Source organism: Trachurus japonicus, chromosome 2 (assembly GCF_045865225.1).
Source record: "Trachurus japonicus isolate A0001 chromosome 2, Traja_1.0".
NCBI lineage: Eukaryota > Metazoa > Chordata > Actinopteri > Carangiformes > Carangidae > Trachurus > Trachurus japonicus.
The window spans coordinates 12,437,492-12,455,639 of NC_140908.1; the positions used below are offsets into that span (position 1 = coordinate 12,437,492).

The 18,148-nt window shown below is 42.4% G+C and overlaps 1 protein-coding gene across 1 annotated transcript; it reads right to left on the reverse strand.

The window, feature by feature from the left end:
• Nucleotides 1-1,490: 1,490 nt before the first annotated feature.
• On the reverse strand, nt 1,491-14,725 carry LOC146990931 (uncharacterized). The gene is made up of 6 exons (XM_085801552.1): nt 14,543-14,725; nt 13,523-13,596; nt 9,510-9,597; nt 8,885-8,963; nt 4,419-4,494; nt 1,491-1,578 (listed from the first exon to the last, which is right to left on the reverse strand). The coding sequence occupies exons 2-6, from the start codon at nt 13,528-13,530 to the stop codon at nt 1,521-1,523; spliced, it is 309 nt and encodes a 102-aa protein (XP_085657678.1). The 5' UTR covers nt 13,531-13,596; nt 14,543-14,725; the 3' UTR covers nt 1,491-1,520.
• Nucleotides 14,726-18,148: the final 3,423 nt, after the last annotated feature.

The window sequence follows — 18,148 nt, forward strand, 5'->3', positions numbered from 1 at the left end:
GCACATTATCGGCCGTGGTTTATTTTGTGAAGTTGAAATGTTGCCCCAGAAAAATCAATAAGTAGAAATTCACTTGGGTTTAATGGTTTTTAATGTCCAACACCTAAATTGGAGCTGTGCAGTTCTGCAGCTGTCTGCCTCAGGCGTGACTGCTGATTACCAAGATTATAATCCTAATTTTCTCTCCCTCTCTCTGCCTTTATGTGTGTGTGTGTGTGTGTGTGTGTGTGTGTGTGTAGAGAGGCCCACTTTTAGTTTTTTGACAGCACGAACACATAAACGCAGCGGTGCAGTGGGGCTGTAGGAATGTTTCGCAGGATTTTCAGACTCTGTCAGTTTAATCACCACTTCTGTTTGTATGTTCAATAGAGTAGTCGAATTACACACACACACACACACACTCCACTATATTTTACCATACATTGTCGGCTGCTATTACATGACTCAGTGTCTGAACTGCCTTCAAAGTTTATATGACGGGGGGGATGCCGTAACAAAGATCACCGTTTTACAGCTCTTGATCTCAGAATAATAAAAATCCCTGCACGCTGCAGTCATTCAGTCATTCAGCCGATCATATGTTTGATTATATACGAGCTTTGATTCCAATATCAACAAAACAAGCTACTAAAAGCAAGGGGTCAGAGGTCACTGCAGCATGACAACATCCTTTTGAAAAGGCTTGACGTATAGTTTCTGGCGCATTGTGTCATATAATTGAGGTTGATTTGCATAAAGCAGCATGAGAAGTGTGATTGTCTTGTAGTCAGATAGAAAAGCCTCTACAACAGCCTCCTCATCACCACCACACACTCAAACTGTCCACTGAAAACCAAACCCTGGACTAGCAGCAGGTTTCACTGCAGAGTGAAATCAGACTCCAGCTTGAAGCACATCGCCAGCCGACGCCACTGACCCTCTGATATGTGATAGTTATTAAAGAGAAGATCGGCTCACTGATATGTTCGGCACAAAGATCACATGAAAGCTACAATTAATATTTTTGTTCAGTGATTTTTTTTCCTGCTTCTGCTGTCATTTACAATAGAAAAATAAGAGCGACCCAGTGGGAGAGAGGGATGCCACAGCAGAACACGCCTCGGGACTGAAACACAGTTGCATGTACATGTTGTGCATTCAACAACTCAGCCGCCAGGCGTCCCTGATTATTGGCCTAATTTAGATCTGTGAGAGTCACATGACACTGTGGTGCATCCAGTGATGAATCTATGCCCAGTCCAACTCTCAAGAAAAAAAACAACAACACCACACCACACTCATCTGCTCCAATCAAACCTGTTACAATCTGACCATCAGTCATCGACATGATATGTGACACGCAATTAAGACCTGTTTTAAAATGATGAATCAGATTGAAATCATATGAACATCATCATTTTGTTGCCGTTTCAACGTCTCTTTGTGAAAAACGTTGTTTTTTCTGCTGATAAGAAACACAGGCGTGTGTGACTTTATTCTCTAACAAGTACATGCATGTCCCTGAACGCCTCCTCCTGTCGTCACAGTACGTCAGAGACTTCCTCAGGGATTTGAGGATTGTGGATGGATGAAATGTTTCTGTTGATGACGACACATCACAGAGAAAAAAGAGAGACAGGTCATTATTTTGAAAGTTTTAAATATATACTATAAATCCAGATTATTAAGATCCTGCCAACATTACACATGACTAACGGTGGAGAGGTCAAAGGTCAGGGTAGCACAGAGCTCAGTGGATGTGGCTACATGATGCTCACACTTTGGCTTGAAGCTGCTGAATGCTGAAGTTTGGTGCCAGCAGTTAATCCTTTTATTGTTGGCAGAAACACATCTGACACGTTTCCAAGTCAAATAATGATTCAGCTTTTCCTCCAGAGTTTTATTCTTATCAGGTAAGAATCATCATCTGAAACTGAAACGTGTCCAGCAAGAGGAACCCAAACCCTCCTCGGTAATTAACGACGGGTTTACAGCTCCCTGAAGTGGGTTTCATTAACAGTCTGTTACAGACACTCCTATCGATAACTATAAAATGCATCCGGGATTAATTCTGTAAAAGGAACTGCATCCAAAAGTGTTAGAATAATATAAAAAACATGGGGATATTCTGCATTTCAATAAAAAGGTAACACATGTTCATCATCAGCTCAGCGTCCTCGGCCACTCTCAGTTAGAATGACATAAGTTCATGGCAGCGTCACACAGCTGTCCCACAGTAGCTCGTCCTCATGTGTTGTGTTGGGTGGTGGCGTTTTTCCCTGCAGTTGCATCATGCACGGATTCCACATACGACAACGGGTGAGAGGAGATTTCTGGGTGAAACACATCATTGTGATGATTCAGATTTCCCCACGGCAGTAATGTTGTATAAAAGCAATTATCACCGACCAAAATATATCTCCATGTTTTATCGATTAGTCCGGTAGATGTGGAGTTTAGTGGCTAGATAACTTTTAAAAAGTCCTATTGATCTGTTATTGATTATTATGGAGCGAATGGAGAAAGACGAAGGTTGTGTGCGAGTTTCAACAATCTGCCTTCAGCAGGAGGAGTTGGTGTAAATACAATTATAACCACTTCAAAATCAAACAAAGCTGCTCTGACCATGAAGTGGGTCCACACAAAAAAGAGGAGGGACATTTTTGAAAATTCACTTCTACAATTCAAAACAGCTGTCAAGCGACTGCAGCCCGGCCTCTCGAGTGTTAAACCCTCAGCATACAGTTTGTGCTTTAGCCCCGAAAGCAAGTTTTTAATTAAAATAACGATCGTTGTAGTGCTCAGAGGTTTTGAATGCATGACAGAGAAGCCATCGTACCCTAGATCACATCTCTTCTCTGCGCTTGTTTGTGGCTCTTCCAGCTCTGCGACATCAAACTCAACATCTCTCGACGGGCTCTGGCTCTGTGATAGCCACCGCAAGAGCTTCAGCACCACAGCAGCTCCAGAGATTGACGGACAATTAAAGACTGGGAGGCGAAGGCTCGAGCGTGTGATCTGCGAGTACTCCTCAAACATGCAAAAAGAATTTAGTTTACATTTGCCATGAGCAAGAGAGTGGGAAAAAGCCTCTTCTTTCTCTGTGCATTTCTGATCTCTCTCAGTCGGACAAGAAAGCTCGCAGAGAGAACAAGGCCGCTGCATAGCAGATTGCTGCAGAAACAAATGCTTACACCAAAAAAGTATTGATTTTTTATGTTGTTCTTGTTAGCTGAAAACTGAGCAGAGGCTTCTACAAATGACCACTTATTCAACTGAGACTCTCTCAAGAAAAAGAAAACATATCATGTGTTGGCCATCTTTTCTTTTTTCCCTTCAATTCCTGTGGAAAGAGGTCAGATGTTCTGCAGCTCCAGAAAACAACAGGTTGGGAGAAACAAGATAAATACAAACTCAAACTTTTCTTTTATTAAACACAAGTGTTACCATATTCTCTACCTTCTGTACTATTTTTGTTTTCATTCTCACTCGTGTGCACTCTGTGTTGTTTGCAATGCTTATTTTAGTGGAGTGATTTCTTGTGGTGAATGTGCCAAGAGATGATGGTAAGTGCACTTTGCCTCAGTGATATTTCTATGGAAGTCAGGAATTGGGCATGTGCACTTTCAAAGACTTAAATTATTATGAGAAAAGCATTGGTGGAGTAAAAAATAAAAACTCTTTCACTCGTATTGATTGCTGGCATGAAAGTGAAGCTTGTTATGTATCAGTCCTCAAGTTTGGAGTTGTGTTAACATAACATAGATTCTTTGGTGAGGGGTGAAATGTGGTCTAATGAATCTTCAGCTGAGAAAGAATAAACTGAGCTGCAGTCGGTCCTACAGTACATGCATGAAGGTTTCAGTGATCACAGGCGTTGTGATGTGCACATGTGTGTTCTATGCACACTGTGTATTTTGAATGACAATAAAGTAGCTATTCTACCAAAGGTCAAAGGTCCTCAGCCAGAATCAAACCAGATATGTTGCTGTGCTACGCAGCTTTAACCATTAGTAGACATGCTGTGAGTGTCTTGCACCCAGACACAAAGGGACGCTGCACATTTATGTAATGTGATCTGCAGAGTCTAACTGTCTGCAGCCTGGTCCGGGTGCAGCCTCTGTGCCAGCGCCACCAAAACAAATCCTGCACATTTACTGCACTTGACAAGTGAAATGGTTTTGATTGGGATTCTGATAGATCCCACAAGAAAACTTTTTTTACTCTGAGAAGAGGAGAAAAAATAAAAGACCACTCATTTCTCGCTGAAATGAATAATTGACAGCGTCTCCGATGAATAATTAATCAAACATTTGAATAATTGTTGTAGCTCTAATCTTGACAGACATTTGCATATCGGCATGCTCTTAATATCTGCCTCTGTATATGAATTTACATCCTCTCAGGACACAAAGATAGAATTAAAAGATCTAACTTACATCTGCAGAAACCTTGTCCGACGCTCAGAGACTCTCCGCTCATTCAGATCTCTTGACATGAGCCGTGCATCAGCTGCTGTGATGCAGAGGGAGAGGAAAAGGGCTTAGAAACTTAGTGTGTTTTGATAAGGCCAGAAAAACAAGATCTGCAATCACATGTAATCCTGCAACAGCACAACATGCATACACACACACGCAAATACATAAGTTCCATAAACAGGAAGTTTGTTATTTCTTATTTAGTCTGAGAGACAGAACGATGATGTGACTGATTTTCAACTAAACTCGTGCAGAAATGTTTTTTCACTATTTGATACTTTGCAGCCTAAACAGCAGAAAAAAAGAAAGTCAACTTTGAGGGACTTCATTACCCATAAATCATTTCACCAGACATGCATCTGCCAAGAGTTGCATTTCCTTTTCAAGGGGAACAAAGCTCGAACAGTTGGACTATTCACGGATAGTTTATCTGAGTACAAGCAGATAATTTCATAAGGCTAAAATGATTTAATGACAAACGTTTGGTTCTGGATATAAAACGGATGAGTCTTGGGTGGAATAATATCCCCCTTTAAGGTTGGAAGTTTCCCCTTGTCTGCTTGTTAGCATGATATCGGGAAACATAAACACATTTGGCTGAGACGTGGTGGACAGATGCTGGACTTTTGTCCAACAATAAACTATTTACCCAGACTATCTAAACCACTTTATTTAGAGGTGAAAGCAAAAGTGATTAAGTAGGTCAAAGATAAACTCCCAAATCAATCTGCAAATGTTATTAACAATGTGACAGATGCATCTGACAAAAGAAGTTCCTCTACTACCTATTTACTTTGTCAGACTGCTTTCAGACGGATGTCAGTCGCTGCACTGGGAGCTTTTTTTCACTCCAGAAAGGCCAGTTTCCTTAAAAAAGGCTGGTCAGGTTGGTCATGACTCTGACATTAGAGAGCGGTGTTTGTGACCTGCCTACGTTTTATTAAGTTTAGAGTAATGAAACACTTGCTTAAGTTTGGGGAAAGATTGTGGTTGTGGTTGAATATTGAAAAAAGACTTTGCCACGACCACAATCTTTTCCTAAACTTAACCAAAAGCTTTGAGCAAGAACTTTAATCATGTTTTAGTTGCCAGGAGCAGATACTGCAGGAGGACAGTTTGCAGATATCATCTTTTATAAATATTTCCTCAGCAGGTTATTTCTCACAAAACATTTTAGCTGCATGCAAAAAAAACAACAACAGTGGACATAGCTGCACCTGAAGGAGTTCTCTTTGCTTAAACAGGAGTGTGAGGTTTGCACTGAGCTTTTAAATCAGTTGTCCTCTTGACAATCTAAAACCAGGACGCTGTGCCAAACACATGATGAGCACGTAGCCTCAGTAAAACAAACCCACTTCCCAGACTTCGCCTACGACTGTCCAAACTCACCATCCCTCAATGCATTGCCTACAAACATAGCGTGAGTGTGTTTGTGTGTCTGCCCAAAAGATCACTAACTCTAAACTAGACGCCAGCAGACTGATGTATTTTCTCCGAGTGCGGCAGAACTTTGTAGACGAGTCGGTTTTGAACCCTTGGCCTCCTCGATAAGACTCCAGAGTTTGCGGGTTTCAAAAGGTTTGCATTATTTTTCAGCGCTGGCACAGACAAACACGTCCGTTTTATCCTCCGCTAAAGTTTATGGCCCTGTAGGACTTGGAGAAAAGTCAGTTCACGGTCTGCTGGATGCACTGTATACCTCCACTGCTCATTTTAGACACACCATCCTTTCCTGCATTGTCATCCGTGGCGTTTGTTATCTTGACGCTCAGAGGATTTTGGGGAATGTTGATATAAGCTGGCGTAGGAAGCAAATTGCTGTTGTGTTCACCACTTCCTGCCATCTCTCTGTCCTTACCGAGTAAAGCCATCACTCTCACCCTTCACTTTTGACCATTTTTCTTTGCAGCCACCACTGTGAGTGTGTCTGTCTGTGTGTGTGTGGTGTGTGTGTGTTGGGAGGGGAGTCGATGATTCGTCTTTTGATCCTGGCGTGCTTGTTGTCAAAAGCTGCCTGGATTGAAGAGACTGTTGGCCACAATTGACTGTGACAATTAGGGCACGATCACAGTCCCCGAGTGGAGCACTTAAAGGCTAATTTACATGTCACTTTGCCGTATTAAAAAAAGAAAAAAAAACATAGTGGGAGAAAAGATATTCTGCTTCTGCTCACCCTCCCCTCTGTCGTCTCTTTCTCTGTCTATTCCTCTTTCTTTCTTTTTTTTTTATTCCTCCATGCCTTGTAAACTGTAATTTGTACACTGCTTAAGGGAACCTGGCAGAAGAGAGGCGACCAGCATTTCCATTTGAAAAGAGGCAATCACCAGGCCACTGCTGAGCCTATTGTCCGGTGGCGGTGGCGGGGGGTGGCGGCAATTTACAGGCAGTGAAGTTAACCTTCTGCTGAGGTACATTACACACGAGGTTTACACTCGTATGTATGCAGATCCTCTCGTGTTTGCTGATACACTACCTCAGCACTGTCGTTTTTTTATTTTTTTATTTTTTATCAAAGCCTGTGTATCTGTCAGTCAGTCTGGGCGCGACTGTTATCTGGCTGTTTTATCTCCTGCTGTGAGACGGTTCCTCTGCCAGAATTTAACTGCACTCAAACGGTCCAGACCTCATGTGGGATGTCCCCGTTTGTATCAAATATGCTCCATGTTTTCATACACAATATGTGACCTCAGCTTCTATAGAAAGGAGCCTGTGTAGTCGCCCTCTGTTTGCTGACTGTTGTGTGATGAGACGATGTGTATTCATCTAACAGCTTACATTCCTGGGTAACAGGTACTGAATTTGCCCGCTGCCGCTTTAAAAACAATTAATACAGGAACAAAATATCTTTAATCAGTTCAGTTTAATCATCTCAGCTCAAACAGACACCCCCTCCCCCCCTCACCCCTCTGCTCACCCCTCCCCTCCCTCAGCTCTTCCTCATGGCTGAAGTTTCTTTTCTCCTGTTCTGACAGGCTGTTTGTGACAGGTGCAGAGTGTGTGTGTGCATGAAAGTGGTGTGTGTTTGAGTGTGTAAAAGGACCCCCCCCTCCACCGCCACCCCCACCACCCCTTCATCCATCTCTCCCTCTCTCTCTCTCTCACACACACACACACACACACACACTCCTGCTGTCCTTTCAAAGAGAACATAGAGGGAACAGAGTGTGTACAGAAACAGCAGGTTGATGGGATAATGCCCATCATCTGTTGCACCGTGTCATTTCTGTGCTGCCGTAACCTGCTTTTGTAACGGCCCTGTACACACACAGACACAGACACACCCCCACACACACTGCTGTGTGTGTCTGCATGTGTCTCTACATGTGAATGAGCAAAATAATAGAATATAGCAGCAGAATAGAACTGAATCTAGAAGAAATGAAAAGGAATCGCTGAGATAAAGACAAATCTACAGAGTCTTGTGAAATATGAAAATGCACAAAAGCCACTGTGTGTATGTGTGTGTGTATCAAGGTGCGCATGTGTGAATAGGTGTATGTGTGTGGGAGGTGTTCAGGCATACGTCAACCCGCACAGGGATTGTGGTGCGGCTCAGCCTGCTCACAGTAATCATTGGAATAAATTCCTTCTTGTGCTGTGAATGACCTAATCCAGATTTGATGGTCATTATATCAGACCTGTTTCATTATGCCGTAAACATACAGAGGAGATAATCTTAATCTCTGTAATGCCACTGTAAACGAGAATAGCACTGCTGTCGCACTAAAGCCACCTCTGCTTGTTGTGTTTTTGTCTCCGTTTCCTGGCAACAGTGAAGAGTTGACGCTTGTTTGGAGAGTTTTGCGAAATTTGAAGCGTTTGAAGCCGACGTTTTTTGTTTTTTTTCAATAAATCCTTTAAAACATACTTTCTGTGGATACTTGAGTTACTAATATGAGTATCAGGTTGAATGTAGGTTACTAATCCCAGCGATTGAGCCTTTAATTAATTGCACAGTTTTGTAATAAGGCTGGGAGGATTAGTGTGTGGACAGGTGGGCAGATTTAAACCTCACTGGGCTGGACACATGTTGAGACTGAGGGGAAGCCATCATCCCGAACAAAGAGGGATTTTTTTCTATTCCATGGAAATACTCCAAATGTGTGTGTGTATGCGCAACAGAAAAGGATTCTGTTGCATGTAAGCTTCAATGTAAGCTCGGACAATCCACGTGCTGCTGCACCATTTTACTAAAGGCTTCAAAGGGTTCTGCACACAACCTGCACCATGCTCCAACAAGTGAGACCTTCATATCCATGTTGTTGATGCACATTGTTGGAGCTTCATATAAAAGGTGGTTTCAATATATTACAACTTTAGCTGATTATGTAATAATCAGCAAATTCAAAAAGCAAAAACAGAACAGATTTAAACTGCTGAATGTTTTATCAGGTTTCTAGGAAGTATAATCTTTAGCTGTTACTTACCAAAGTGAATCCTGGGAGATGAAGTACTTTGCACCGACTGTCTGCTCGTCCACGCCTCAGAAGTCTCTATACCAGACTCCTAAAAAAAAAGAAAAAAAAAAAAGATCTTTATTAGTGTTGTTCTCATATCTTATGTTCACCATCAATGCATTGTCATCACACTGACACAAAGTATTTTGATGAATTCCAGGACATAAATGCAGGATTTTCCATAAACAAAGTCAAAAGTTTGTTTGCTGGTTTATACTGGTGTAATTGAGCCTTTACTGAAAATAATAACTCAAAAATAGCATTTATGTTATGTTATGTTGTTATGTTACGTTATGTTATGTTATAAGATTCGACTTCTGACTAAATTACTATTGTTTACATTTCTATAAAAGTTTTGTTTATAATGTACATTGAGTTTTACTAAAAGCAAAGTTTATTATTATCATCATCAGTATCAGTATTAGCAGCAGTAGCATTACTGACCCACCTACACACTCTGCTTTACTTGCACATGGAGATATGCACATCGCTCACACATGTAACCTCTGCAGAGACCAACCTACACACACAGAGACACACACACACACACACACACGGTCTGACAAACATACTGAACACATCCCAGCACATGTACCTGTGTTTTATCTCCTTTCCACCCGGAGCTGTGGAGATGTGATGCAACCTGCTGAGCGTCTCCACGGGAGGGAGGGCAGCAGATATTACTGAGAGAGAAAGAGAAAGGGACATTACACACACACACACACACACACACACACACACACACACACACACACACACACACACACACACACGAGGGTAGGTGTAGAAAGAGAGAATGAGGGGGGAAATGCAGACGTATTCCGTTTTTTTTTACCCATTTCTTTCATACGACACCACCTCCAGTTAGAGAAGCTGAATAGCAACAAATAACAAAATTTGATAAAACATTCCCTGCAATATTGAAAAAAACAATTTAGCATCCAGTACAATAAATGGTGAATGAGTTGCCGAATAATATTGGGAATAGTGGCAAATAGACCATAATGTCTGCTGGACACGATTCACCTGATGAATGATGCAAAATTTACTTTGTGACAGCTGAACGGTGGCCGTGAAATTTGTCAATAAAAGAATATATCAATATCAATATTTGTCCAATTGAACCTGGAGATGTACCTGCTCACAGTGAGAAACCAGAACAAGTTAGTTTGAGGAGAAATATGAACAGAGATCTGTCTTAAAGGAGCAGTGACACAGCTTTCTAATGGAGAGTGAACAATTATCTAAGATCAGGATGTGATTAGACTCCTCCCAACACATCTGAAGCTGAGTGATTACCGCGCCGTATCTCTGTGGTTCAACCTGTAAATAAACAAATGTCTTCAGGATAGTTACACATTTGGGCTGTGTCCGAAATCACTCACTCACTCACTCTCTCACTCCTCCCTACTCTCTATCCAGGGAGTTCTGCAGTGAGCTCATCGGGAAAATGAAGACACACTTTGAGACATTACTCGGGTTAATTTTCTCCGCACCCTATTTACGTCTTTCAGTGCAATGTAATGATGGTATAACGTGTTGGGTGGATGCATGGAGCAGCTCTACAGGCATCTGGCCAGGCTAGTCCTTTCCCTCTGCTTCCACTCTTTATGCTAAGCTAGGCTAACCGATCCTTCTCATCTCTCAGATAGATAATGAGATTTATTTGCCAATAATCTGGGCGTGTAACATGGGACTAAAACCACTGCAGGTCAACAGTCCTCCTGGACAAATCATTTCTCCTCAGCACTTTTACCAGTGAGAATTATAATTAAAACTCAACAAGAAACTTTAATGTGGTTCCACTTTCTGTTCATTTTAGACTGAAACTCTTAATTTATCTACAAATGTCAATTAAATTCAAATCTAATCAAATACATCTCAATAAATAAGTGATTGTGGGGTGAGTTAGCACTGCTCACAGTGCAGTGTTTTGGGTTTCTCCCTCTCTCTCATTATAAGCAGCCTTGAGCGGTTATACCAACCCCCCCCACACACACACACACACTCATGTTTGCCGAGCTCTGTGCTAGTTGTTAGTGGCCCCAAACGGTTTCACAGTACATTTAGGGTTTGATCTTCTGCTAGTGATACGATGGCACAGCATGGCCGAGCTGCCCGCTGCACGCTGTATACGCAGACCGCAGATACAGACACACAGACCACCACTTAAAGCCACCCAGAAACTCACCTCTGTGCCCAATGCAGAGGGAAAATAGAGAACTGCTGTTTGATATCAGATTTACACTGAGAGAAGACTTCTTCACCCCTGGGAGGAAGCTCAGGTGAAGGCAGCGCTCGGTTTTACCCTTTATCCTAAAACCTCTTTTGCAGATATTCTGCCTGTAGGGAAATTAATGGGCTACTTTTGATAGTTTGCACACCAAGTTTTCTGCAGCAGAGACACCAGATTACAGCTGCTATATATAAAAGACACATAATATATTATATTCTTATCTGAAGCTTTATGTCGAGTTAAACTCCAAAAACCGGACATGTGACAAAAGCATGACTTGTATGACTGTACACTACATTATCTCACTGCCAAACTACTTCCTGTCCCTTCCTCTTTTATCTAATGATGACACACACATTTTAACTTTACAGCATCCTGCTCATTCAGGGCTTCACTAGACCTAGTCTGGATGCATTTAGTGTCTCGGTGACAGGTTTTTGGCCTGTGTGTGTTGATGGGGGGACTTCATAAAAGTACACTCTCCCTGGCAAACATTGAGACACTGCAATAAAGCCCCCCCTAAAGCCAAAAACTAAACACAAAGCCTCCTGCAAAACCAGACAGTAGGGGTTTTAGTACCGTGCTCCAATCAAGTTTTGTCGTCTATTTTTGGGGGCAAAAAGGGGGGGATGAGGAGGGAGGAGCGTTTGGTGTTTGGTAGGGTTGTTGGGGTCCGTCTTTACAGAATTGTCTATCAATAGGTGCAGCCAGTGTCAGTAGTCCTTCTCATCAAACCGGGGCCTGACAAAGAGGCGGCGGCGCATGGGAAAGGGGCAGCAAGGTGAAACTAATGCCATGGATGTTTGATTCATCAGGGCCTCATTGTTGGCGGCCACGGCTGATTGTGAAGGTTCAGTCAAGCAAAAGGGGTGCGGAGTAATCAGTCGGATTTATGGTGCCGAGGGCCTCGGAGAGAGAGAGAGAGAGAGAAAGAGAGAGGGAAAAAAAGCCAGATAGAAGCTGTTTGCAGTGCAGCCGGAACAGGTCGAACATACATACCTCAGATAAAGAAACACAGCTTTTATTCCTGCTATAAATAATAAAATAGACGGAAACATAAAAAATGTGTCACACCTGGACACAGAGCATAAACGTTTACAGGCACACCTGCACTGACTGCATGGAATCTGTCTGGAAAACTGAGCAACAGCAACTAAAACATCTTCACATGATAAAAAGTCAAAGTTCTTAGTTCATGTGAAGTTAGTGAGGACATACTGTATCTGAGCACATCTGTTAGTTTAGCAGTCTGGTGGAAATGCAATAAGAGAAGGAGGGGTCAGAGGATTACTTCATGATCATGGGTGTACAGTAAAGTGCCAGACGGTTACATACTGTAACTGTGGTACAGTAATATGAAGTGTGTTACACTGATGATGTTGTGGAGGTGAAGCTAAAACAATGCACCATGCTTTTTGTTTGTATATAATAAACAGCTGCAGAGTGGAGCTTAAATATGAAAATATTCAAGAACTACCACTCTCGCCTCTTTTAGCTCCTGTCCTGCATCTTTTCTCCATCTTCCTCTCCTTCGTGCACCACCTTCCCCCCTTTCCGTCATCCTCCTCCCTCCTTTCATCCCTCCATCCCACCTTTCTGATTGGTTGTCGCAGGGGGAAGACAGATGTAGGGCGAACAGCAGCTAAGCCGTTGTACTCTTAAGCCTAATGTGGAAGTTTTATATGCAAAGAGGTGAAGCAGGGAGGAGGGGAGGGAGGAGGATGGAGTTTGAACTGATTAGGATAATTCCTGCTTTTAATACAGCTGTCCCTCCAGCTTAAGGTAAACCAAATGTTGCCATCGGAGATTAGTGTACCTTGCCTGGTTATTAGCGACACCCCCCCCTTCCTGCTCACACACACACACACACACGTCAGAAATGTCTCTAAAGCCGCTCTCGCTGGCATTAATTTGAGAAAGAGAGAGGCGGGAAGGAGAAGAGGAGAGGAGAGGGAGGAGGGGGGAGAAGAAAAGTGTTGCAACTTGATCTTCTCCTGCACCTGTTGGGAAACAGTGTGTGTGTTGGGTGTGTGTTCGTGGTGTTATGCATCCTAAATTTCTGCACAGGAATTTTAAGGATAGTCGTCCTAAGTGATGACATTCTGGCTCATTCTCACTTCACGAGAGGCTGAGGTAAAAAAAAAAAAATGTTTGAAATTCACAGCTGCTGAAAAAATAAATACAATAATTTTCCTTTGTTAACCTTAAACTACTGAAGAATGGAAGGAAAGAAAAGGAGATACATGACTTAAATGCAAAAATCTAAATCTGATCTCTGTGTGAAAGTTTAGCAAAGAAAACAGCACATTATCTACATGCAGAGCTCTCCTGTGAGTGTGTGTGTGTGTGTGTGTGTGTGTGTGTGTGTATACCTGTGCATCTGTTCTGGCCCATCAGTCGACACGATCTTAGCCAATCCTGCCAGTTGGTTTAATACCTTCACACCCTGAGGAGAACAAAACACACACACACTCTTACACACTGACTTTCTCACACTTGGCATCTCATGTCAAATATTATGTCACTCGCTCCGAGCCACGACCGTTAATGCAAACATTAGTAACTGAATACGGCAGAACTTGGCTCAGGAGTTTTATTTGAAATCCTTTTCAGTACTGAAGCTGCTCAGCTGAGTTCAGCTGTGGAGAATTAAACATTTTCAGTCGAGCAGGAGCTCAAATGTTTCCACCAGCACAAGACAGCTACCAGTCCAAACTGATTAGAAATATCTGACTTGTAATTACACATAAGAACATGTTCTTTTCCTTTTTGAACAAAAGCATCATGACAAACTAAGATTAGCTAATGCTAACTTCAATGAACTCCTATGTATGTGAAATAATTTCAGCCACTAAGACCAGAATATCTGCAGCTATAATACCACTAATTCATTAAATAAAGTTATTCTTTGACATATTACACAATAATGAGGTTTATCAAAGACACTCATTATACATTTTTGCTGTATAAGCAGTGTGGTCCTGATTTCTACGTCTAATTAAAAATAAAACCCTGCAGTTACAGGAACTGAGGGAACAACTCCCTTTAACACACTAGGTGGGCACGAGTAACCTCTTTAAGCACTGGTAGTAAGTATTCTAAATACTACGTGACCTAGTTCTCACACGTGTGCTGTGGCTGTCACAGAATCAACCCTAATTTCTAGAGCAAGCTACTTTTGACAAAAAAAGGGAGGAGGAATCCTTCGCCTGCAGCGTTTGACGTGAACGTGTGAAGATTTCCTCCCAAATGAGATATCCGCTGACAAGTGAAGCGACATCAAAAGGTACCGAATTAAAACAAATGATGGCAATTTTCCACGGACAGTAGGTGTGTCTTAACTCTTTAAGATGACAAAACGGTTTATACGCTTTGGTCTCCAGACACATTACCTGGTATCTTTAACTCCTGCTGGTGCAAACACAAAGCGGGTCATTAGTGAGAGGTCCTATCAGGCCCATTTGTGACGCTCTGACGTGGGCAGGAGCTGAAAAACAGAAAAACAAATATTAAGTGTAAAATAAAATTCATAATGATTATAATAAAGTTCAAACAGCTGCATTTACATAACGCACCGTGGGGCTGAGGAGTCATTCATGATTAAATGGTCCAAAAACAATTTCTCAAAGCCAACACACAACTTGTTTTTATTGGAAAATTAAAACTTCTCTAGGTTGGCGACAGAAAACACTGCTGTCAGGTTCAGGAACCAGATAAATCAAGGTAGGAAAAAAAATAAATGTGTTCACACACATGCAGAGGCAGAGACGCTTCACTGACACAAAGAAGTGAACATTCGGTGTCAGAGGAAGCCATGAGAGGTGATAACACCGCTCATTTCTGCCTCCCTGACATGTGAAAAGATGGTTCATTGGCTAATGCTCAACAATAATACACCACTACACACACACACACACATTGAGATACACTACGTGAAGGTCAGGGGGCAGAAGAAGAGAGAAATCATTACAGACACTGACCCACACAAACGGATGATTACCACCACCACGGCCCCGCGTGGATCGATGTGGAACAATTCGCTCTATTATCAGGCTTGGCTAGTTAGACAACATAGTATACAAGTGTTAAGCAACAAGAGTGCACTGGCTGATATTAAAGCTGCCGTGAAGGAAACATCAGACAAAGAGACTGAAAACAAAGTTGAACGTTGAGGAGGAAGGAAGTCAGTCACTTTATCAGCTACTATATTTTGAGGGAACATTGGTAACAGTCCCAACAGAAAACTATGTGCACACAACGTCAGTGAGTAACCCATCATGGCTGCACACACACACACACACACACGCACTCCTCCTATCTGTTGTCCTCCTTCCTCTTTCCCTTGTTTACATCCTAATAAGAAACCTGACTGGACTGGGCTAAGAGGGAGCAGAGGCGCGATGGCTACAGGCGGGTCAGCGGGTTAATCACACTTGACTTGGAGCTCATTGCGATTGTCTGGACCACTTTAGACGTCGAGCGCAGACCTTTCAGAGGAAATCCCATTAACCTGGCGAAAAGACCATTTAAACACGGTGACTGGAGAACCGATTAGGTTCAATTTGAGATTCCCGCTAAGCAGCGCATGGCGCTGGGCCAGAGAGAGAGCACGGGGAAGCAGTGAAAGTTAGCCAGTGTGAATGTAAATCATCAGGAAGACCAAAGAGCATCTTTACAGGAGCTTAAGTGAAAAAAGGGCCAGTTTGAGACATATTTCAATCGTTATAGATATGAATTAACTCTGCGTATTATTTTAACTAAATAAGTTGAAGCAGAAAAAAAAGGGAAGTGGAAGAAAGATGAAGCTCAGGTGGAAGGCGAAGAAAAACAAGACTTCACCTCGTGCTGCTCAACAATAATTCACACCATCCTCCTTTGAACATTATCTAAAGCTCAAAGTTTGCACCACTGCACTGCTGCACATTGCATTATGGGTAGAGAGATGAAGGTAAGCATGCATTTTCTTACACTGCGATGATCACACGTCACATGGCATCGCTGTGACACGGAAAAACAGCAAACAAAGGTGGGCTCCTATGTTAATGCGGTGCTGCGGCCTCTCTTCAGATTTACCGTACACAATGAGCCGCGCTCTGACTCACAGGCTCGATTCCCTCAGAGCCGGAGGATGAAGCTGAATCTGAGCCATGAACTTGCTGAATGGGATTTTTTTTAGAAATGCAAAGGTCTCTCAGAAGTGGAAATAATTGCACCTTTTGCTTTAAACCTTCTGCATTTGGCATAAAGAGAATGTGTTTATGGTGAAAAAAAGACAAAAAATAAATCCATGAGGTACAAAGTGCAGGAAAACTTTTAAATATCACAACTTTACAAGTGAGCAGCTGGTTCAGAGAGCGCCGTCTCCCCCTTCACTCTGCATTGACGCTGAATGTCTAATTCAGACACTTGCTCTGGCCTCTCCCATCAAAAGACTGAAGGGTGACGGGGTTACAAGTGTTATAAAAGATAAAGTGGTCAGATATCATGCAGTGCTCTTACAAAATCATGACGAGTGCAGAAATTTTGTGCTTCACACATTGAAATTCATTCATTTTAAAAACGGCATGCTGCTTTTCAATGTGACTTGGAAACCCTTGTATAAACAGAGCTTTTATCAGAGCCAGAAACGTCGTGACAATAATGTTTCATATCTGTATGAAATCTGGGACAAGCGTTTACTGCTTTCTGACCCATGTGAAACACTCCAAGGTTTTTTTTTTCACTTAAACAATGCAGGACAAATAAACCAGAAAAACAAAAGGGGGAACTGAAATGACAACCTTGAAGCCGGGGCTGCATTCTGAAGGACAGCTGAAGACACGTGACCTTCACCTGCTAAGATTTATGTGTCCGGGAGCTGTGCAGATAAAAAAGAGCTGGTGAAAACTTCCAGGTGAGAGTTTCACTTAAAACTCCACGAGGCCTTTAAAACTTTGATACTTAATTCTAAGTAACTGCAGACAGAGTGATGCTGATATTTCCTACTGCGACTTTACCTGAACTCATACAATGAAGCATCCTGTGTGACTTTCTCTCTACATAATCAAACCTAAATGGGTGTGTGGTGGAGGAGTGGAGGTGGTGGTGGTGGTGGTGGTGGGGGGGTGGTCTGTATGTGAGGCTCTGACAGCCTCGACAGTTGGGATGGGCGACTGCCAAGCTGCTGCTAAATATACACAGGGGTCAGTCTCTGGCAGTTCCTCGGCTTTGTCAGAGCTGCGCTTCAGGTTTTCTGATAAAAGCGGTTTCTGCTCGCGTAAGTCAAGAGACAGTTGTGACAGGGGAGAGGTCGCGGGTTGGGGACCTCCGCATGTGTGTGTGTGTGTGTGTACGCGGGAGGACCTGACCTGTCGGAGGTTGATAGGCACTATAGGCGATGGAGGGGGAAGAGTTGTCACAGAGGTCCCCAGATATCCAGCCAAAAGCACTGAGGTTGTCCGCTTCTTTTCCTGCCGGGGAATTGTGGTATTTTTGTTTGGACGTGTGTTACATCCACACTGTAAAAAATAGGAGCTGTTTTTTTTTAAATTGGGGAAATGTTTGAACAAAACTATTTTGGGCTTTGAATATATTTGACTCTGGGAATTTATGCATATAGTTTAAACCTAAAACATAATAGTATTAATAATCAATTTTCCAATATCGGTGATTAGTTCAAGAAGTGTAAGAAACATGAGATTAAACCTGACAGGTGAGATGGAAGACACCACAATGCAGCTCTTGTTTTTTGATTGACAGCTGATTTGACATTTTGATGAGAAACATGACAAAAATTAATCAAATTAAATTTAAAAAAATTGATCCCCAAGATCAACATTCATGGAGAGCATTTTTTGCAGTGTGCCTGTGTGTGCATGCATTTCCCTGTCTATCAGTGTGTGTGTGTGTGTGAGAGAGAGAGACAGTGTGTGTGTGTCAGCGGAGCATTGATGAACTCAGCACAATGTTGAATGGGACTGTTTTGGCAGCTGAGACAGCGGGGCCAAACCTGCGGGTCA

Coding starts and splice junctions, on each gene's coding strand:
- LOC146990931 (XM_085801552.1), bottom strand. Junction 8,964..9,509: donor GGAAAGGAGATAAAACACAG/GTACATGTGCTG, acceptor CTTTTTTTTTAG/GAGTCTGGTATAGAGACTTC. Junction 1,579..4,418: donor CGGACAAGGTTTCTGCAGAT/GTAAGTTAGATC, acceptor CGTCATCAACAG/AAACATTTCATCCATCCACA.